General features: G+C 34.6%; 1 protein-coding gene across 1 annotated transcript in view; it reads left to right on the top strand.

Annotated features, from left to right (window-relative positions):
- VPS13B (vacuolar protein sorting 13 homolog B) overlaps window positions 1-19,100 on the top strand; it is a 1,115,876-nt gene that overhangs the window by 624,384 nt on the left and 472,392 nt on the right. The window contains exons 25-29 of the mRNA XM_007934836.2: window positions 4,386-4,557; window positions 5,127-5,241; window positions 7,161-7,227; window positions 11,805-12,213; window positions 17,809-17,920. Of these exons, the coding sequence (XP_007933027.1) occupies window positions 4,386-4,557; window positions 5,127-5,241; window positions 7,161-7,227; window positions 11,805-12,213; window positions 17,809-17,920 (875 nt within the window). The remainder of the gene's footprint in view (window positions 1-4,385; window positions 4,558-5,126; window positions 5,242-7,160; window positions 7,228-11,804; window positions 12,214-17,808; window positions 17,921-19,100) is intronic.

Genomic DNA, 19,100 nt, shown 5'->3' with positions numbered 1-19,100 from the left:
TCTGAGGTCACCTTACATTTTTGTGCTTATTTGTATCAGTGTTTTGAAATCTCAGTTTTGATTTCTGTTTCTATGTAAATGGTTCATAAAATTTTAATTTTTTTTTTTTTTTTTTAAGATTTAGAGTACTGCTTTTCTTGCTCATGGAGTCAAATTTATTATTTTTAAATTCTTTCAAAAATCGAGAATTTGCTGTAACACTAACAACGGTTTGTATTAAATAGAAAACAAGTGTGTATTTATATGATCTGTGGATGATTTATACTTCAAACTTTGAATACTTTTTTTTTTCATGTTGTCATTGGTTGTAAGCACTGTACTTTGAGTAACGTAGCTCTGTTGTTGTTAGGTCCCGTCGAGTTGCCTCCAACTCATAGCGACCCTGTATACAACAGAAAGAAAGAATGCCTGGTTCTGTGCCATCCTCACAGTTCTTGCTCGGCGTAAGCCCATCATCACAGCCTCTGTGTCACTCTGCCTCACTGAGAGTCTTCTCATTTTCTGCTGACCCTCTACTTTACCAACCATGATATCCTTCTCCAGGGATCAGTATAGTTCTAGCTTTTTTAATTCAATCTAGATGGTGGTAGAAGGGAAAGTATGAGTGAGAGACTTAAGTACTGAGCTTAAAAATAGTTAACCATTTTTCCTACCCTTGTATTGAAATAGTGAGAGCAAAGGTAGTGGGAACCACAGCAGGCCACTTGTTACTGTTGACTTAAGTGCAAACAGTGGTGAAAGTGTTTAGCCCTTGGGGAAGTTTTGTGATTAAACAAGGAACCTGGAGTTATTTTGATAAAGGATAATAATAATGTGGCCTAATGTGGCCAAAACTGTGATCATCCTGAGCTCTGAAACAGGCCAACGAAGAGGAGCTTAAGTGTTTGCTCTTCCTGATGAACAAAGATAAATTCTGCTAGAAAAAAGAAACTCAATGTTTTGGTCAGTATGCACCAAAATAGTGAAAAGAATTAACCTGTGTATTTGAGGACTTGGCATGAGGAGGTCATGAGTATGGGAAAATACTTCAGCAACTCATTCTTTTTTTTTCCCCCCTTGGCTATTTTTTTTTTTTAATTGTGTCAGCAACTCTTATTCTGGCTCAGCTTTTGCTGTAGATTTGGAAACAGAGCAGAAAATTGATGCATAAACATATTTAACAATACCACACCAAATGCTGTAAACCCAAAATGAAAATTGAAACTGTATGAGGAAGGAGAGCAAAACTTTTTCTCAGGAATGCTTATGTGTTCAATTTGTAGCCATAGTTTTCTTAGAATTCCTATTGACTATACTTAGTGGAGCCCTAGAGGATGACTTCGGGCCTAAGGCAGTCGCCCTCGAAGCACAAGGCTGGCGGTTCAAACCCACCAGCCATTCCGCGCCACGTAGACCTGGCCATCTCTTTCTCAACTCAGCCCTCCTTGGGAACTCAAGGAGGGCTCGCTAGGAGTCCGATGCACTCAGTTGGGAGGTGTGGTTTCTTTCTGGGAGATCTGGTAGCATAGTGCCTAAGGCACTTGACTGCTAACCAGAAGGCTGGTGGTTCAAACCCACCAGCCACTCCTCGGAAGGAAGATGGGACAATCTACTTCCATAGTGATACTGCCTCGGAAACCCAAGGAGGGGTCACTATCAGTCGGGTCCAACTCGACTGCACATAACAACAACAACAACAACATACATACTTAGTGGTGTTAAAAATTGAGGTCCAGCTAATTTGAGGCACAATTTTCTCTGTAGTTTTTTATTCTTGATATTACGATGGAGGGAGGATTTAATTTATATATGCTTCTGCTCTAAGAATCCATCCATAAAGAAGGACATACTAACCACAGTGTACTGCTATTGTAATTGACTTTTGAAAATGCATCTTATTCTAGGATTAGTTTGTGATTTTCATAAGGTGGTGTGTTAATGTAGACAGCTTACCAAAAACCTGATTTTTTTTTTTTTAACAGCTTCTCAATTTTGAGGAATTTCTAGTATAGCAGATTTAGGACCACTTTTTTTTTTTTTTTTTTAAGGAGAAGTGTGTATATGAAAGCCCCACAATCATGAACTGTTTGCTTTGTTTGTGTATTGGAACAAAGGATGACTATATTGTCCTCAGTATTAAATCTATCATTTTCTGTCACAGGACAGAACTCTATTGCTTTGCTGTACCTTGTGCCCAAGTGTTTTAACAGCAAACCCTTGCCTGCTTTTCTGTGAAAATCTTTCTCATTTGGCCTCCTGCAAATTCAGGAGATTGGAATTTTCTTCTTATTGAAAGGTAGCTTCATATAGGACTTCCATTTACTTTTGTCTACATGCCATGTCTGTGGGCATGAGTTTTTTGTTTTGTTTTGTATGAGGCTTTCACTTACCTTCCCTTTTTTTAGGTGTCAGGCCAATACTTGACTGAGAGACTAGTGGCTTCTTCTCTGAGAATTTATTCATAAAGTAAAACACACTGACTGTGTTATATTGTCTTCTGCTGAATTTTAAGGGATATTTCGTTCTTTTAAATACTAGTCATGACTCCCTAGCATAGGAAACAAACATTGTGTTAATCACGTTATGTACATGTTCTCATTTAATCTTAACAACTCTAAGAGATAAATAGCATTGTAATAACCGTTTTGCAGAGGAGAAAAAAGCTTTGAAAGGTTAAATTGTTTGCTAAAATCACTTGTCTAGTGTATCGTGTCCTTAAGTCCTTAACCTTCTATATGTCACCCTGTTTGCCAGATTATGTATATATGTCTGTCTGTCTGTCTGTCTACCTACCTAACTACCTATCTACCTACCTACCTACACTGGGTAAATCTTCTGTAAAAGGCCTCTTTAAAGTATTAAAGAGTAAAGATGTTGCTTTGAAGACTAAGGTGTGCCTGACCCAAGCCATAGTATTTTCAATAGCCTCATAAGCATGTGAAAGCTGGACAGTGAATAAGGAAGATCAAAGAAGAATTAATGCCTTTGAATTGTGGTGTTGGCAAAGAATAATGGGAATACCATGCACTGCCAGAAGAATGAACAAATCTGTCCTGGAAGAAGTACAACTAGAATGGTCCTTGGAAGCAAGAATGTCCAGACCTTGTCTCACCTACTTTGGTCATGTTGTCAGAAGTGACTGGTCCCTGGAGAAGGATATCATGCTTGGTAAAGTAGAGGGTCAGTGAAAAGGGGAAGACCCTCAATGAGATGGATTGACACAGTAGCTGCAACTATGGATTCAAGCATAGCAAGGATTGTGCAAGACCAGGCATTGTTTCATTCTGTTGTACGCAGGGTCTCCATGAGTCAGAGCCCACTTGGCAGCATCTAACAACAACAACACAATAACAATGCACACTCACATCTTTTAAACAAATAAACATTTTATAGTATATTTGATTAGTTCCTAGGATACGAATTTAGGCTCTAAGTTTTGTTTGTAGATGTTAAATGAACAACAAAGTTTGAAAAATTCTCATACTTGGTAGCTAATCCAAAAAAAGCAAAACAAATACAGAAACAAAAGCAGAATACATCAGTGAGTGATTACTATCTCTGGCACCATCTCCTTCTGCTTTTGAGACTGGAGCTACACAACTCCAAAACAAGGTTTGTTTTCTTCAGGACCACTAAGTTCCTGAAAAGATCAAAGGCAAGCAAGCAAACCTTTGACATTAGCTCTGAATTTAGAAGCTTGCACATATCCAGAGTTCATTAGGTACTGCTGTATTGAATAAGTTTGCCCTCCATACCTCTAGTTAAGAGATGTTTAACCATAAGAGATGTTCAACCATGTTGAAAAATCTATTGTCAAGTTTACTAATTTATTTTAAGTCTTCTTATATTTAAATATGGGAGCATGATGAATGTTTCTGCTGATTTTAAAACTAAGTTAATGACTTTGGTATGGTTACTATAGATTCAAGCATAAATACATTCTATACCAGGGATAGACAAACTTTTTCCGTGAAGGGCTAGACAATAAATATTTTAGGGTTTGCTGGATTATAGAAGCTCTGTGGCAACTACTCAACTCTGCTGAAAAGCAGCCATAAACAATATATTCAATGAATGGGTGTGGCTGTGAGCTAGTTAAACTTTATTTACAAAAACAAAGATGGATTTGCCCTTGGTGTCGCTTATAAGCCCTGCTTTCTAAGTAAACACTCATTATTAGGACCCTAACTTGTTTTGGATCCTTATCTACTTTTAGAAAAAACTGGAATGACATGTTTGTACATTGTAGGTATAAAAACCATTTGATTAATGTATGTTTATATTCATTAGCTTATGATGTGGGAAAGTTACAATAATTGCAGATTTTAAGTTCTACTTGTTTTTCTTTTTTTCCTAAGTTATATTTACTCATGTTACAGAGTGCTTTGTTTTTGTCCTTACCCTAGGGAGATTCTGTGCAAGCAGGTGATGACTCACCATTCTCAGATTCTGTCACCTTGGAACAAACCACAAGCAACATTGGTGGGTCCAGTGGACGTGTTAGTCTGTGGATGCAGTGGGTGCTCCCCAAAATTACTATAAAGCTCTTTGCTCCCGATCTTGAAAATAAAGGCACAGGTACAGGACTACTTTTCTCAGCTGAAAAAATCAAATATTAAACCTCTTTCTAGAGGATATATTATATTTGACATTATTTGTTATTGTCATTTATAATTAAAAAAAAACTGATTAGATCTAATTCAAGTATTGTCTATTTGCAATACTGTAATATGTTGAATCTGGCCAATATTTAGGGTTTATGTATTTCATATTCTCTTTCACATTGTAATGTTTAAATTTTGTCTTATTTGTATTAAAATTCACCCTAAAGACCATGAGATTAGATTTTGCAAATTATCATATTGATGCATTATACCATTGTTATATGTGTTGCCAAGATCCTCCACTGATATCAGGGTATAGTACTTCAAACATTAACTGTGATAACCCTATCTTGAATTAGATGTCCTAACTTTATTGTGAGGCCTGTATTGATATTAATGTTTGCTTATTGCAGAAGCTTGTGTGGTTGGTGAATAGAGCTCCATGCCTTCATAGATGTTATATGTGAAAGTGAAATGTAAAAGAGAAAATATTAATGTTGATTGTGAGACTATCTAGATATTAACGTTTGCTTCTTACTGCAGAGATTTGTATGGTCAGTGAACTAGAGGACCTCAGTGCTTCCGTGGATGTCCAGGATGTATATACCAAAGTGAAATGTAAAATAGAGAGTTTCAATATTGATCACTACAGAAGCAGGTAAATAGTAAACAATGAATATGGTAGAGGCTGTATATTTCTTAGCAAAGTTAGTATAAGAATTATTTTAATTTGGCTTATTGAAAAAAATATACCATTTCCCGTATGATTTTTTAGAAGATAAATTGGTTAATTTCACTTCTTTTTCATTTATATATTGAATATAGAAAGGTTTTGTTTTGTAAGGTGGCAAATCTGTTTATAAATACCTTCATTGCCTTATTAAATGAAATAAGCTCTTTTTCCTAATCATCTCACACAACTTAGTATATAGGTTGTATTTTTTTAAGGTGCCAGGTACACAGTTAAAGGCTCTTGTTTTAATGGTATACTTTTCATTTACTTCTTATATTAGGAATAAGCATACACTGAAAATGGAGGAACGTCTCATGTCCCTTAGCACTTGGAAGACTCTAGTTTTATCTCACAAATGATTAAAATACATGTGGTAGATATTTCTAGAGCCATATCGTTTCTTCCTTCATAAATTTCTATGAAAAGTCTGATTTATATACAAGTATGGTTTGTGTGTAATAGTAAATAATAGCAGTAAAATGTTCAATTTTAAATATTTTCACAAAGCTGTATAACAATATCATTAATTTTTCCAAAGAAAAATAATAATTTTTTGCTATATAATACTACTAGGAGCTCTGGTGGTGCAGTGCTTAAGGCATTTGGCTGCTAACCAGAAAGGTCAGCAGTTCGAACCACCAGCTTCTCTGTGGAGAAAATGAGACAGTCTGACAGTCTGCTTCCATGAAGTTTACAGCCTCAGAAACTCGATGAGCCAGCTCTGCTCGAACCAACAGGGTCACTATGAGTCTGAATTGACTTGATGGCAGTGGGAGTGGGTGATATAATAGTACTGGGAAGTTTTATTTTCTAAAATAGAAATATAATTCACATGCCATAAAATTCACAAATGCTTTTAAAAAATTTCCTTTTAAAAAGAGTAATTTTTAAATTTCATGTGATTTTTGGCTTAGAAATAGGCCTAAAATCTATTTCCAAATTTATATCAATTATTCATTCAATAATTATTTATTTAGTTCCTGCAAAAACACATATTTATTTCTCTATACATATATGCCTGCACTAAAAACAGTCTTTAGTTAACAAGTTTCTAAAGACATTTCCGTTTTTTCCTTTATCACATATATTGCTTATGTTAATAACTACCAAATCTGTCCAGCTGAGAAACTGTCATATTTGTGAAATGCAAAATATTTTGCTGGATACACATTAATACCTGTTAAAATAGTAGTATATATTACTACTATATACTATATAATATAATACCAAGCAAATGAGAATTATTTTTGTTATATTCACAGGTAATGATTAATTGGCTTTTAATAATCCATTGTTTAGCTCTTTAGTTGTTTTCTAATGGTATATATCTAAATCAAAGTAATTATTGCAAGAGATTTACAAATATAATATTGAAGTTGAAATAAGTTCTTGGTGATATGAAGATTACAGTCTATTCTAGTTCAGTTTTGATTTTGTAGTTAAATTCATATAAATTTAAAATATTTAGATGATTCACTTATTCATTCAGTCAAAATATTTATTGAATGTCTGTTATATGCCAAGCCCTCTGCTAAGCACTGGAATATGCTATTTAACAAAAATAGACTTAGATTTTGCCCTCATAGACCTTATGCTTAGCAGGGGATATAGAATTAATATCCAATCAAGTAAATGTGTCCTTTACCATTGGGGCAAATGCTTCTATGTAGAGCTCCCAGAGTGTGGTGCTAATGTAAATGGTTCTGTTGATTGCATTGTCAAATCCACCTTTTAGTTCAGCATAGTATTGTTTACATCATAACTATTTGAAACAGTTATATATGCTCAATTTTTTAACTCAGAAAAATTGACAAGAACAGATAAGGTGAACTTGTGTTTTCCAGGCCAGGGGAAGGTTGGCAGTCAGGACATTTTGAAGGAGTATTTCTACAGTGCAAAGAAAAACCTGTGGTGAGACTCATTTAGTAATTATGATTTTTGAAAATGTAAAACTGCTTCTCTTTGTTGTTTCATGTAATAGGACTAATGGTTACAAGAATTAGAGCTCAGAGTAAATTCTTGTTGACCTGTTCCTCCAAAATTGTGTTATGTTCTTTATCTATGTCTTTCTTTAAATTGCTCATGTTTTGTAACCATCTTCCTGTTACAGCACTTAAGCAAGATTATAAAAAATGCAAAGGTAGGATTGCTTTGATTAATATGCAGTATCATTAATGTACTATTTTATTGACTTTTTCAAAGTTGTTTTCAATTCACAACTGAATTCAGGCTAGACTTTTCTTTACCATAAGCTAAAAGTGGTGATTTTACACTAAAAACAATTATGTTTTGTTTACTTCCATTAACAGTGCTTTTGCAGCAGATGGACCAGACATGGGCCATACCCTAGAAGTGGCTCAAACCTAAACCTATGCAAAATTAAGCAGAATTTAAAACTATCCAGATTTTTTTTTTTTTTTTTTTTTTTTGTTTTTTGTCTTTCACCTTTTTTTTTTTGTCCGTCACCTCAAGCCTTGGGGAAGACTGTTGGTCTTTGGGGCAATGTGGAGGTGTCTTCCTTTCCTGTACTGACAAGCTGAACAGACGCACCTTGTTGGTTCGACCCATCAGCAAGCAGGACCCTTTCAGTAATTGCTCTGGCTTCTCTCCTTCTGTAAGAAATCATTTTTAAATTATGCTACCGAGCTTCCATTAACAAGAACCCAGAGAAGGAATTTGAACTATCCATAGAGTCAACTCTTGATTTTCTCATCCTGTAATCATCTACTTTGTAAATTAACTGTAATGTATTTTTAAAGCATTGGTTAGCTTTTCATTATAATATAATTTGTATGTGGGTCGCTTACCCATGTTCTTTGTCACTCTGTTTTTCTAATTATGGACTAATTTTATCATCAACATAACAAAATCAAATTAGGACATGAAATATAATGTCTTTTTTTACATTGTACACTTATTGAATGATCAAGAGTTGACAGTACTGCTTTTATTATTTTTTTATGATTCTTACTAGATTGCTTTTTGTTATTTTCTATTATTACTATGATGATGCCATTACCTTCTCACAACTAATTGAAAGTACCTTATTTGGTGTCCTCCTAAGTCTGAGCAAGGCTGTACTGCTGTCACTGACTTCACAGTAGGTGACACTAGACTGTGTAAACCAGCAACTTATAGAAACATAGAACCTCCTTACTCTGATTTTTCTAATGGCACAACATATTGGAATATGTCCTCAAGCTAGTTCTTTTAATTTATGCTCTTAAAACCAGTAGTAGTACATGTAATTGTTTTCTATTAAGAGCAAATTATCACATTGATAATAACTCTTAACTTACTAAATCATTGCAAACAGTACAATGTATTTATTATCTCACCAGGTGTGAGCTCTTTACCTATTTCTTTTCCTTGTTTTGTAGGTAAAATGGACTTAAGACCAAATTTTAGCATTATAAAAATTAACCACAATATTTTAAATGATTGTGTTTCTAGATTTAGTCTTTGATACTTTGCATAGCAAATGCTGTTTTATGATTTGTCTTTGAATTTTTCAAGAGTCTCTCTTTAGTGTTGGAAAAAGATATCTGTAAAGTATGATTTTCATGTCAGTAGAAGTTCTCTTTAGATTTATTTTCCTCTCTTTGGATGTTCATCTGTGTCCATGAGAAACATTCTTATATAATTGTAACTTGTATTCATCAGAAAACCCAATTTTTTATTAACACTTTTTAAATTTTTCCTTAATATTCTTTCTATACATTTTTTATTATTAAATATCTTTTATTAAAATTTCTTTATCTGCCTTTTTAACTTTTCCTTGAAATAGTATAAAATATTGGTTATTACTGTATGAAAAGTAATTGTTATCAGAACTCCCGTGAGTATTCATTCCTTCTTTCATCTTGTTCTTATGTTGAGGGAATTAGGGACTAACACTTTTCTTTTTTTTTAAAAAAAAAAAAAACCTGTTTTCATGGAGTTTACATTTTAAGCGTGCTTACATTCAGTAGGCACCCTGGTGAAACAGTGGGTTAGGGCTTGGCTGCTAACTGAAAGGGTCAGCAGTTCAAACAAACCAGCTTCTCTCTGGGGCAGTCTGCTTCCTTAAAGATTTACAGCCTTGAATGCCCTAGGAGGCAGTTCTACTCTGTCCTATAGGGTCATTATGAGTTAGAATCAGCATAATGCCAGGGCTTTACATTCGATCCATTTAAGAATATTTTTCCATATCAAAGTATTCATTTGTTGAAACAGCTTTCATACTATTCCTAGGATTCAAATATTGCTATTAGTTAACATATACTGTGAATGGGATTATTTGGACTAGTAGTAGTTTCTAACCCTTCCCCAAAGCCCAGGTGAGCCATTCATTAACATTGGTGCTGTGCCTCTCCCACTGGGTCCCTAGCACAGCCTCCCATCTCTACCACTGTCGCCTGCTTTCTAGCAATGTGGTGACAAGACTGGCAGCACTTGGTCTTGCTTTTATTTATTTATTTATTTTCTACTTGTTTTCTTTTGTTTTGAGAGTAGAAAGCAAAAAGAAATCAGAGAGGAGAATCAGTAGGAAGGTTGGATACAGTGAAAAACACTCCCAGGCCAGACCATTATAGGAAAAATTATATTGCCCACTGCATTTTATGCCTGCTCTTCCAAGTTCATTATGTTTTATAATTGTCAATTAACTTAAAAAAAAAAAGAAGAAGAACTTGCAACAAAGAACTTTTATGTCACCCTCCTTCACTGTAAATTTCTGATTAAAAACAAAATTGACAGTGATCGCTGATTTGCATACATTGTCCTGTCGTCCTGTTCTTGGATGATAGCAAAAGTATCAGGAAAGTATCAAGAAAGGCATGGGGCCGAAGGAGGTTAGTAAAGAGATAGATGGGCTCAGACGCATTGCGGCTTTGCTGCTTCGCCCTTTCTTCTGTTTTTGGCAATATGTTCCTTTCTTTTTCTTCTTTCCCAATTAAATTCCTCTCTTAACAACAACCTTTGAACCCTAACAGCTAAAAAAAGAAAAAAAAGGATCACACCTGGGGAGAGGAATTGGCAAGCTGGAATATAACTGCTCAACTCTAGTCTTATGTTGACTTATTAGAATAAAAGAATTTTTTGTGCCTTAATTGCTTTCAAGAAGTGTATGCCTTCCATGTTGAAGAATACACAAGTATAAATATTACTCCTTTAAAAATATACTGTTTTATTGTAATTTCTTTATGTTTTGTAACTTAAAGATGAAACTTAATTGAACTAGTTTTGTTATAAATATTGGTGTTATAATGTAGTTTTTATTCTCAATCAAATGTTATATATTAATTTACAGTGTTACACATTAGGACTGTGAGTTGTAAAAGAATTGATTAACAGGTGATAGTCACTGAAAATAGACAAGTTCTGAAAGACAAACGTTTTAATTTTGTGTCATGTTATCGTTTTCAGTAAACATGCACTAACCAGTTAGTCCAGTTATGAAAGCATGTATCAGTGAGACTTTTCTTACGGTGGGTTCTACCACCAGCTACTCTGCAAGAGAAAGATGAGGCAGTCTGCTTCCATAAAGACTTACAACCTTACCCTTTGGGGCAATTCTACTCTGTTCTATAGGATCACTATGAGTTGGAATTGACTTGATGACAGTAGTGGATTTGGTTTTATTATCTTCATACAGAGCGTATAGACTGGGCAGTGAGTGCCTTTTTCTGTTGTACATACAGTCACTGTGAGTCGGAACCGACTCAGCAACACCTAACAACAACAACATCTTCATATAGGAGCCCTGGTGGTGCAGTGGTTCAGTGCTTAACTGCTAACTAAAAGGTTGGCAGTTCAAACCCACCAGCTGCTCAGTGGGAGAAAGATGTGACAGTCTGATTCCGTAAAGATTTATAGCCTTGGAAACCCTATGGGGCCGTTCTACTATGTCCTTTAGGGTCGCTGTGACTTGGATTGACTCAGCATCAGGGAGTTTGGTTTTGGGTTTATCTTCATATATGTTAGCCCAATTATCAAAGGAAAGCTTTGTTCTTAAGACTGTTAAGTCTTATCTACTTCAGGCAATTGTCTTGTTTGAGTTGATCACAAGTAGAAATATATAAAATGGTTCATTTAAATTTCACCTGAATAAATATGTCATGTCAGTATATTGATCCTCTGAATGAAAAGTTACTAAGAACAAAAAGATAAAATCTAGAGGTAGCCTGTTCCAAGTTCTTACCATTGCACATTTTGCACATTGCACAAAAGTAAGAACCAATATAAACGAGCACAAAAAGTTAACTCAGCTCTCTCAAATTCTGGAGCTGGAACTCAGGCTTCCTAGCTTCCAGTTTAGTCATTCTGATAGTCTCAGAGCCTTTTGCCAGATATACAGAACTGATCAGTAATAGGGCCCTTAAGAGGTGCCAGGTTGATATAAGACACAGTCACATGTCAAAATACCAACTGAAGTAATTTTCTGCTTTAAAATAGTGATTTCTTTTTTAAATTAAACATGTACTGTACTTTCTTTTTTTCTGGAACAGACTACTGGAAAGCTTTTAGATGGCTCTCATCAGCAACATGGATTTCTCTCTCTGACATATACAAAAGCTGTAACAAAAAATGTTCGCCACAAGTTAACGTCACGAAATGAGCGAAGAAGTTTTCATAAATTATCCGAAGGTTTAACAGATGGTTCTCCTCATTTTCTTCATGAGATTCTTCTTTCAGCACAAGCCTTTGATATTGTCCTTTGTTTTCCTTTACTTCATGCCATTGCAAGTATATTTCAAGCAAAACTACCAAGGACCCAAAAAGAGAAAAGAAAATCTCCTGGTCAGCCCATGAGGAGCCATACACTGACTTCACGCAATTTACCTTTGATTTATATCAACACAAGTGTAATCAGAATTTTTGTTCCAAAAACAGAGGAAATACAGCCAACTTTTGGAGGTACTGTCTTTTGACTTTGTTGTTGTTAGTTTGATTTAAAATAATTTTCTTCTTGAAACCTTAGTTTTCTGTTTGTTTTTTAAAACATGGCCAGCTAGTTTAGTTTTCAGTTTGGTGTATTTTAGAAAGTGTTGATAATGTTACAGCCATTCTGTGCACCTTTAGGAGCTGTGTCAAGAATACAGGGTAGGTAAACCAAACCAAAAACCAAACCCACTGCCATCAAGTCAGACCCGACTCATAGCAACTGCAACCCCTCCTTCGGTTTCCGAGGTAATATCACTACGGAAGTAGATTGCCCCATCTTCCTTCTGAGTAGTGGCTGGTGGGTTTGAACCGCCAGCCTTCTGGTTAGCAGTCAAATGCCTTAGGCACTATACCACCAGAGCTCCCACTGGGTGGGTAGCAGACTGCTGTGAAACCTCATTCCCATTAGTTGCTTAAGTAGGAAATAGGTTTTTTTTTCCTTCAGGATTTTTGCTAGTAAAGGTTATTCTTTTTTGCTAACCTATATATCAGTAAACTCAAATGTTGGTAGGTTTTATATATATGGGAAAAATTTAATTTTCAAAACAATGACTGTAATTATGAAATATACTTCTATGATACTAATATTTACCTGATGACTAAAGGTAGAAAAATGGTTAACTCGTTCCTCTGTCATCTTCTAGGCTTCTTAGTGCTTTCTGAAATTATTCTTAGGTTTTAAACTGAGTTCAATTGATAATTCCGTTGCCTCTACCCATAATACTGACTTGTTTTTTAATTTTACTTTCTAAGGTATGAAAGAATGGAGAAGTTGTAAGAATTTTGTGTGACAGTATAGTATAGTTGTTAAGAGTATACACTTGGTGTTATACAAATCCCAGCCAGTTATGAAATATCATGTTGTTGTTGTTGTTATGTGCCATCTAGTCAAACCTGACTCATAGCGACCCCTCCTTGGGTTTCCGAGGCAGTATCACTACAGAAGTAGGATTGCCCAACCTTCCTTCCGAGGAGTGGCTGGTGGGTTTGAACCACCAGCCGTCTGGTTAGCAGGCAAGTGTCTTGGCCACTATGCTACCAGAACTCCCATGAAATATCATACACAGTTAAATATAGCACACACTGTGTGTGTGTGTGTGTGTGTGTGTGTGGTGTTGCGGGTGGTTTAAGATTTAATTCTGGAAGTCAGAAGGTTATGTACTTCCTCAGCAGACCACCTGGAATAAGAGCATAAGGGGTGAAGAATGTCGTTATAAAGGCGGTCTCTGGGTTACTAATGTCCAGGTTATGTATGTCCATACTTACGAATCAACCCCTGTAAAGCCTATTTCATTAAAAATTCAAGGGCATACATAATGACAAATGGGTGCTACTTTGCAAAGCACATCAAAACATTATTATTATTTTTGTATTATTATGTTAAAGATGTTTTGTTATATCTGGAAGTGTTTCCTTTTTAATGTTTTTATGCATAGAAAGATATACTATATATATATACTGAGACAGATTTTTAACTAACTGACATCAGATACTAACATTACATAACTGTTCAACTTAAATCAATTTTCAACTTAAAGACACATTTAGGAATGGAATTTATTTGTAATCCTGGAACTGCCTGTACCCATCTTTGGACAATATAATCTGCCACGTTTTTCTATGGACTGTTAGGTTAATTTTAATGCTTTGTTAACTAACTTTTTACAATAAACAGTTTTATAGGTGTATTTTTTGGTATTTCTGGAGAATTAATGCCCAACAAAAAAAAATTGCTAGATCAAATGTTAAGAGATACAGTCAAATTTCTCTCAGAAATGGCTATATCAATATACTGTTTCCCCACTTGCTCCCTAACCAAAGTTTATCAGAGTTCCTGATCTTGTATCAGTCTCATTGATGAAAGATGCCCATTTTTCTAAGAAGTTGCTCATTTTTGCCTTATCAATTAAGACTTTGTGTACTAAGATTTTGCCTGGTGTGTATGTTGCATGCATCTTTTTATTTTTGATTTTTGTCATCTGTCGTGTGTGTGTGTGTGTGTGTGTGTGTGTAAAATACTGAGGTATTAGAACTTCTGGACTATGTACCTGTCCTGAAAATACAAATATAAAAATGCATGCCAAAATGAAAAGATTGCATTCTGGTAGATTTTTTTAACACTTTCTGTCTCTATATTGCTCTTCTTAATTGAAATGATCTTTACCCCACAAAGAGCAGAGAAATTTTTGCTTTTTTGAGGTATAACTCACAAAACATAAAACTCACCTTGTTAACCATTTTAGAGTGTAGAGAAATTTTTAAATGCATGTTTTTATGTGGAAGATTGAATGTTTCCATTTAATACATTTAAAAGCAATAATGTGAATAATAAGGAAAACGTTATTAAAGCAGCCATTACATTAGATATAAATATTTACTTAAATACATACTTAAATAAATTTACTTAAGTAACTAGTAATAGAGTCAAAAGCATAGTATTCATTTTACTTTAGAAGGGCTTTAAAAAGAGCCTTCCTTGACTCATGTTTTTATCAGATTAATGAAAAATACGCATGGAAAGTTTGTTTAATGAGTTTGATAGCACCACTGAATTTTGCAATGTGATACCTCTCAGGAGAAACTTTAATTATAAAATTATCACTGAATACTCTATGCACAAGTCAGAAATGATTCATGAAGAAAATGAAACTCTATTTTCCATTAATACACCTAAATGTCACACATTTATTGAACCATCTTTCTGTCTTCAACTGAAAATATGGCAGCAGTACCTAATTGAACCTTTTGTTGACGGTTTTTTGTGGGGTGGTCGGTGTAGCATTTTTATGAAAGCACAGGCACAGCATTGCACAGTGATAAGTTCAAGTACTTTTGAGACTTTACATGTGCACTATATTGAATTTATATTGAACATCTTAAAGGAAAGTTGAATACTTCAGAATATTGTTATTTCATGGTGTATTTTATAAAAAGTTGGTTATAAGCAACCGAGTCTCATGTTATCTGTAAATAGCATGAAAATTCTACTCTTACTCAAGTTTTTGATTATGGATGAGTTCAGAGTTGTTTTAGCCTTTTCATTTTCCATCCACACATGCATGTGTGAGCATCTGCACACACATGTACACATTCTGATGCACCAAGAACTTGAAAATTTTCAGACATATTTCATGTTTCATTAAGTGTAAAACATATTAATTCTTTATGTCTAAAATGCAGTTAATGATAATAAGAAAAACTATTTACCATTCTAATTTTTTATTTGCAGAAGTGATACTGAAAGTCTGGTTTTCAAGGTGAATATTGTCTGCATTACTTGTACTGATTATCAAGATTCTGAATCTGCAGGGCATTGGCTGCCAGCTTAAGCTCTTTATTTAAGATCAGAGGATTTTTTGGGGGGAATTTAGTATGTGTCTTCTAGAGTGAGTAATTCCTCATGAAGCTCTGTCTTTTAAAAATACTGTTAAAGCAAAGAAGGAAGACATTCATTTTCGTGTTGAAAATGCTTCTAGAGGGAACATTTTCTCACGTGGTCCAGCTATTAAATGCAGGTGAAATAAACCAAAAAGGGGAAGCTAGTTTCTTTCCAACTATAAAGTAACTGAAATAAAATGACTCAAGGCACTTTTCTTATATAAATACACATTTTTGTTATTTTTCTTATATTTCAAAGATACATTTTGATAAGCTGAATACTTTCTTTAATAAAATTAATTATTTTAGTCTGGTTTGTGAATGATCCCTATTACATGCTTTTTGTTTTGTTTTTGTTTTGTTATGTTTTTTAATATAACTTTATAGTATAATCTAGTGAGAACACTTTTGGCTCTAACAGAAACAGAATTTCGTTCTTGGATCTGGCTTTGTATGTAACACCAAGTACGTCATTCCTCCTCCATATGTGCCTCATTTACTGCAGTGTTTCTATTACATTTCAGACTTTCATATGGTGGGTAGTATCTGTAGCCTGGAAGAACAGTTAGCAAGTACACTAATTGCACTTTTGTGGTACGGTCTATTCTCCAGGCTTACTATTTATTGATTTAATTGATGCCTGCTGCTTAATCAGAGGCTTTGCCCACATGGAACTATTTGATAAGCTTGGCATAAAATGCAAGATCTGTGAAATGTAAACAATGTTCATAGTCTAAAGTCCTATAATCAAGCCAGACCCCTAGTCATTTAAAAATAGTGCAGCTGCATGAGAAGTAATTTTTATTTGATCTTCTGTGCTGTGGACATTTAAAAGTATTGTCTTTACTGTGGCATCCATATGCTAATATTTATTATAATAACTTGTCTCTTTCTCCCTTTCTATCCCCACCCCTTGCCTTCCCACACTCCCTTTATGGACATCTTTTTCTGGCTCCTTTTTTCACTCATTGAATATCTTTCTTCTTACTTTTTCTGACTTTCTTAATTCTGACTTTCTTTTTTGGACTAATCTAAGTCAGACCATACCAAGTGTACTGCTGATGCAGCTGGAAATAATCTAGCTTTTGCATTCTTTGGGCCCCAGAGTTTGGGAAATAAGGCTTGTATGCCTTTGTAGGCATGTTGTGTTGAGGATATTTCTGAAGTCTTACAGCTCAGTCCTTTCCTCAACTCTATGGCAGACATAGGTTTAGTTTCTTGAAACAAATTGTTAATTTTAATTTACATTTTCTTTACAACCCAGGGAGATACATAGTGATTAAAATTTTAGAACAATTTTCAATAATTTTTAAACAATTGTTCTTAGGTTGAGAAGAGGGAATAAAATTTAATACAAACTAATAGACCCCTATCCAATCCTAATAATCTTTAGGTAATATTTTTAATTAGCTGGTGAGTTACAGAAAGAGTATGGGACTTCATGAGATGAGAACAGATGGTTAAATTTGGTCTTACTTGGTACTAAATCAGAATTGATAGATCTTTTTACTGTTTTCTGAGATATTTCACATTAGTTTTAGATTTCTTACAGAAAGTAGAATTTTTGCCCAGGTGTGACATTACTGCTTCTCAAATAATTTTGTAGTAGACATTAGTGTTTAGAAAAACAAGTTGAAATTTCCTCATAAAGAATTAGTTCCTTCCTTCTTCAGCATTGCAGCCATCATGTTTGTTTTGGGTTTTCTGACATTTTACATCTTAAAGTGCTATATTATGTGTGTGTGTGTGTTCTATTTAATTATTATTAATCTTGTAAATTTAAATGGCTTTGAGGATTTGTTACAGACTTTTGGATATCGCTTAATATATTTGTAGACGACAATTGAGTGTCAGAAATCCAAGGCTTAAAATCACTTGGGAAAAACAAATATCCAGTTGTATAAGTTTGTGAAATTAGATAACACGTGTGTGTGTATGTTTTAATGTTAGAGGTGGGATTTTTTTCCCTGTCATGTTAGCAGAAAATTACTTAATGGGATATAAAGGAAGTAGAGAATTAGGAAAAGGATCCAATATTTTTATTTTACACAGTATTTCCTTTTATTTTTCCTAATTTTTTGGTCATATTTTAGTGTGTCTGCCTGGTTCCCTCAAAGAATTCTTCTTCTTATGCATGAAGTTACATGCAGATCCAAGGGCTATCTCCTAAATCTCTTTCTTTTGTTATAGAGAATCAGGCAGCAAAAGAAGACACCATGGTTTTAAAGATTGGCTCCGTTGCCATGGCTCCCCAAGCTGACAATCCTCTTGGCAGATCTGTCCTCAGGAAAGATATTTACCAGTAAGTTTATTTTCTTATGTTCAATCTTGCAACAGTTTCATCCCGCAAAAAAAGTACACTGATCAATAAAACTTGGTTGGTGTGGCCTGTAGAAATACTTTTCATTTGGGACCTTTTGATATTTAAAACCAGGTTTTTCTGATTTTCTTCAGTTGTGGGTTTTTAAATTCATTCAGACAAATCAAGTATTTCTGTGAAGTGTTGATGAATAACAGAATGTAAGTACCAAGTCACCATAAAACTGAAAAAGTGCAGTTTGGAAAATTTTAGCAGACTTTAAATTTGACCAAATTTCTAATCACTTGAGAAAATGAGGTCCTCTCTAGAGCCACCACATCCTACTGTCGTCATGATGTATCAAAAGTGAACTCATTTTCTTAATTTAAGTGTAAGCCATTATTTGAAATGTAGGACTGTGGATGTCATATGGATCAAAGCTGTAAAGAAAAGCAAACTTCTAAGGAGAAATTTCACAGTAAACACTTTCTGTGAAAATGCTGTGCTCTGGATTTTGTCACTGACTGTTTGCAAACCACACCAAGCATATATGGACAACTAAACTGGTCAACACATGTAATCAACATGATAAAAATAATATATGATTCGTACTGAAGTTGGCACTGCTGCCAGACATAAAAGTACAGTTGCAAATAATACCAAGTGAGAAAAGTCACAGAAATACAGATGAACAAGTGTCTTATTCTTCCTGCTGGTCTGTTTTTCAGATGTGGCGGTCTCTCTCTTAAAATTCCTACTGTTTCCCAATAGATATTACTGTTAGGAATGGCTTCTGATTTTTGTAATGCAGTTTATCGTCTAAAAGGTGATAGTTATGTTTACTTTAAATGGGTCTAGGATTTTATTTTCTCAACTTTCACTGATATTTGAGATGATTATTTTTTCTTTGGAGTCATGTATCATGATCTCTGTCTTGTATTATTCATTGTTTTGGGACCTTACAGTATGTTGTTGTTGTTGCTATGTACCGTCGAGTCGGACCCAAATCATAGTGACCCCTCCTTGAGTTTCTGAGGCAGTATCACTATGGAAGTAGATTGCCCCATCTTCCTTCTGAGGAGTGGCTGGTGGGTTTGAACCACCAGACTTCTGGCTAGCAGTCAAGTGTCTTAGGCACTATGCTACCAGAGCTCCTATGAAAGAATTAAGATTGCTTATTTCA

Source organism: Orycteropus afer, unplaced genomic scaffold, assembly GCF_000298275.1.
Source record: "Orycteropus afer afer isolate SDZICR_OR568_19922 unplaced genomic scaffold, OryAfe1.0 scaffold00021, whole genome shotgun sequence".
NCBI classification, from domain to species: Eukaryota; Metazoa; Chordata; class Mammalia; order Tubulidentata; family Orycteropodidae; genus Orycteropus; species Orycteropus afer.
Note: the sequence above shows the minus strand (reverse complement) of the source record. Positions and strands in the feature narration are given on the sequence as shown.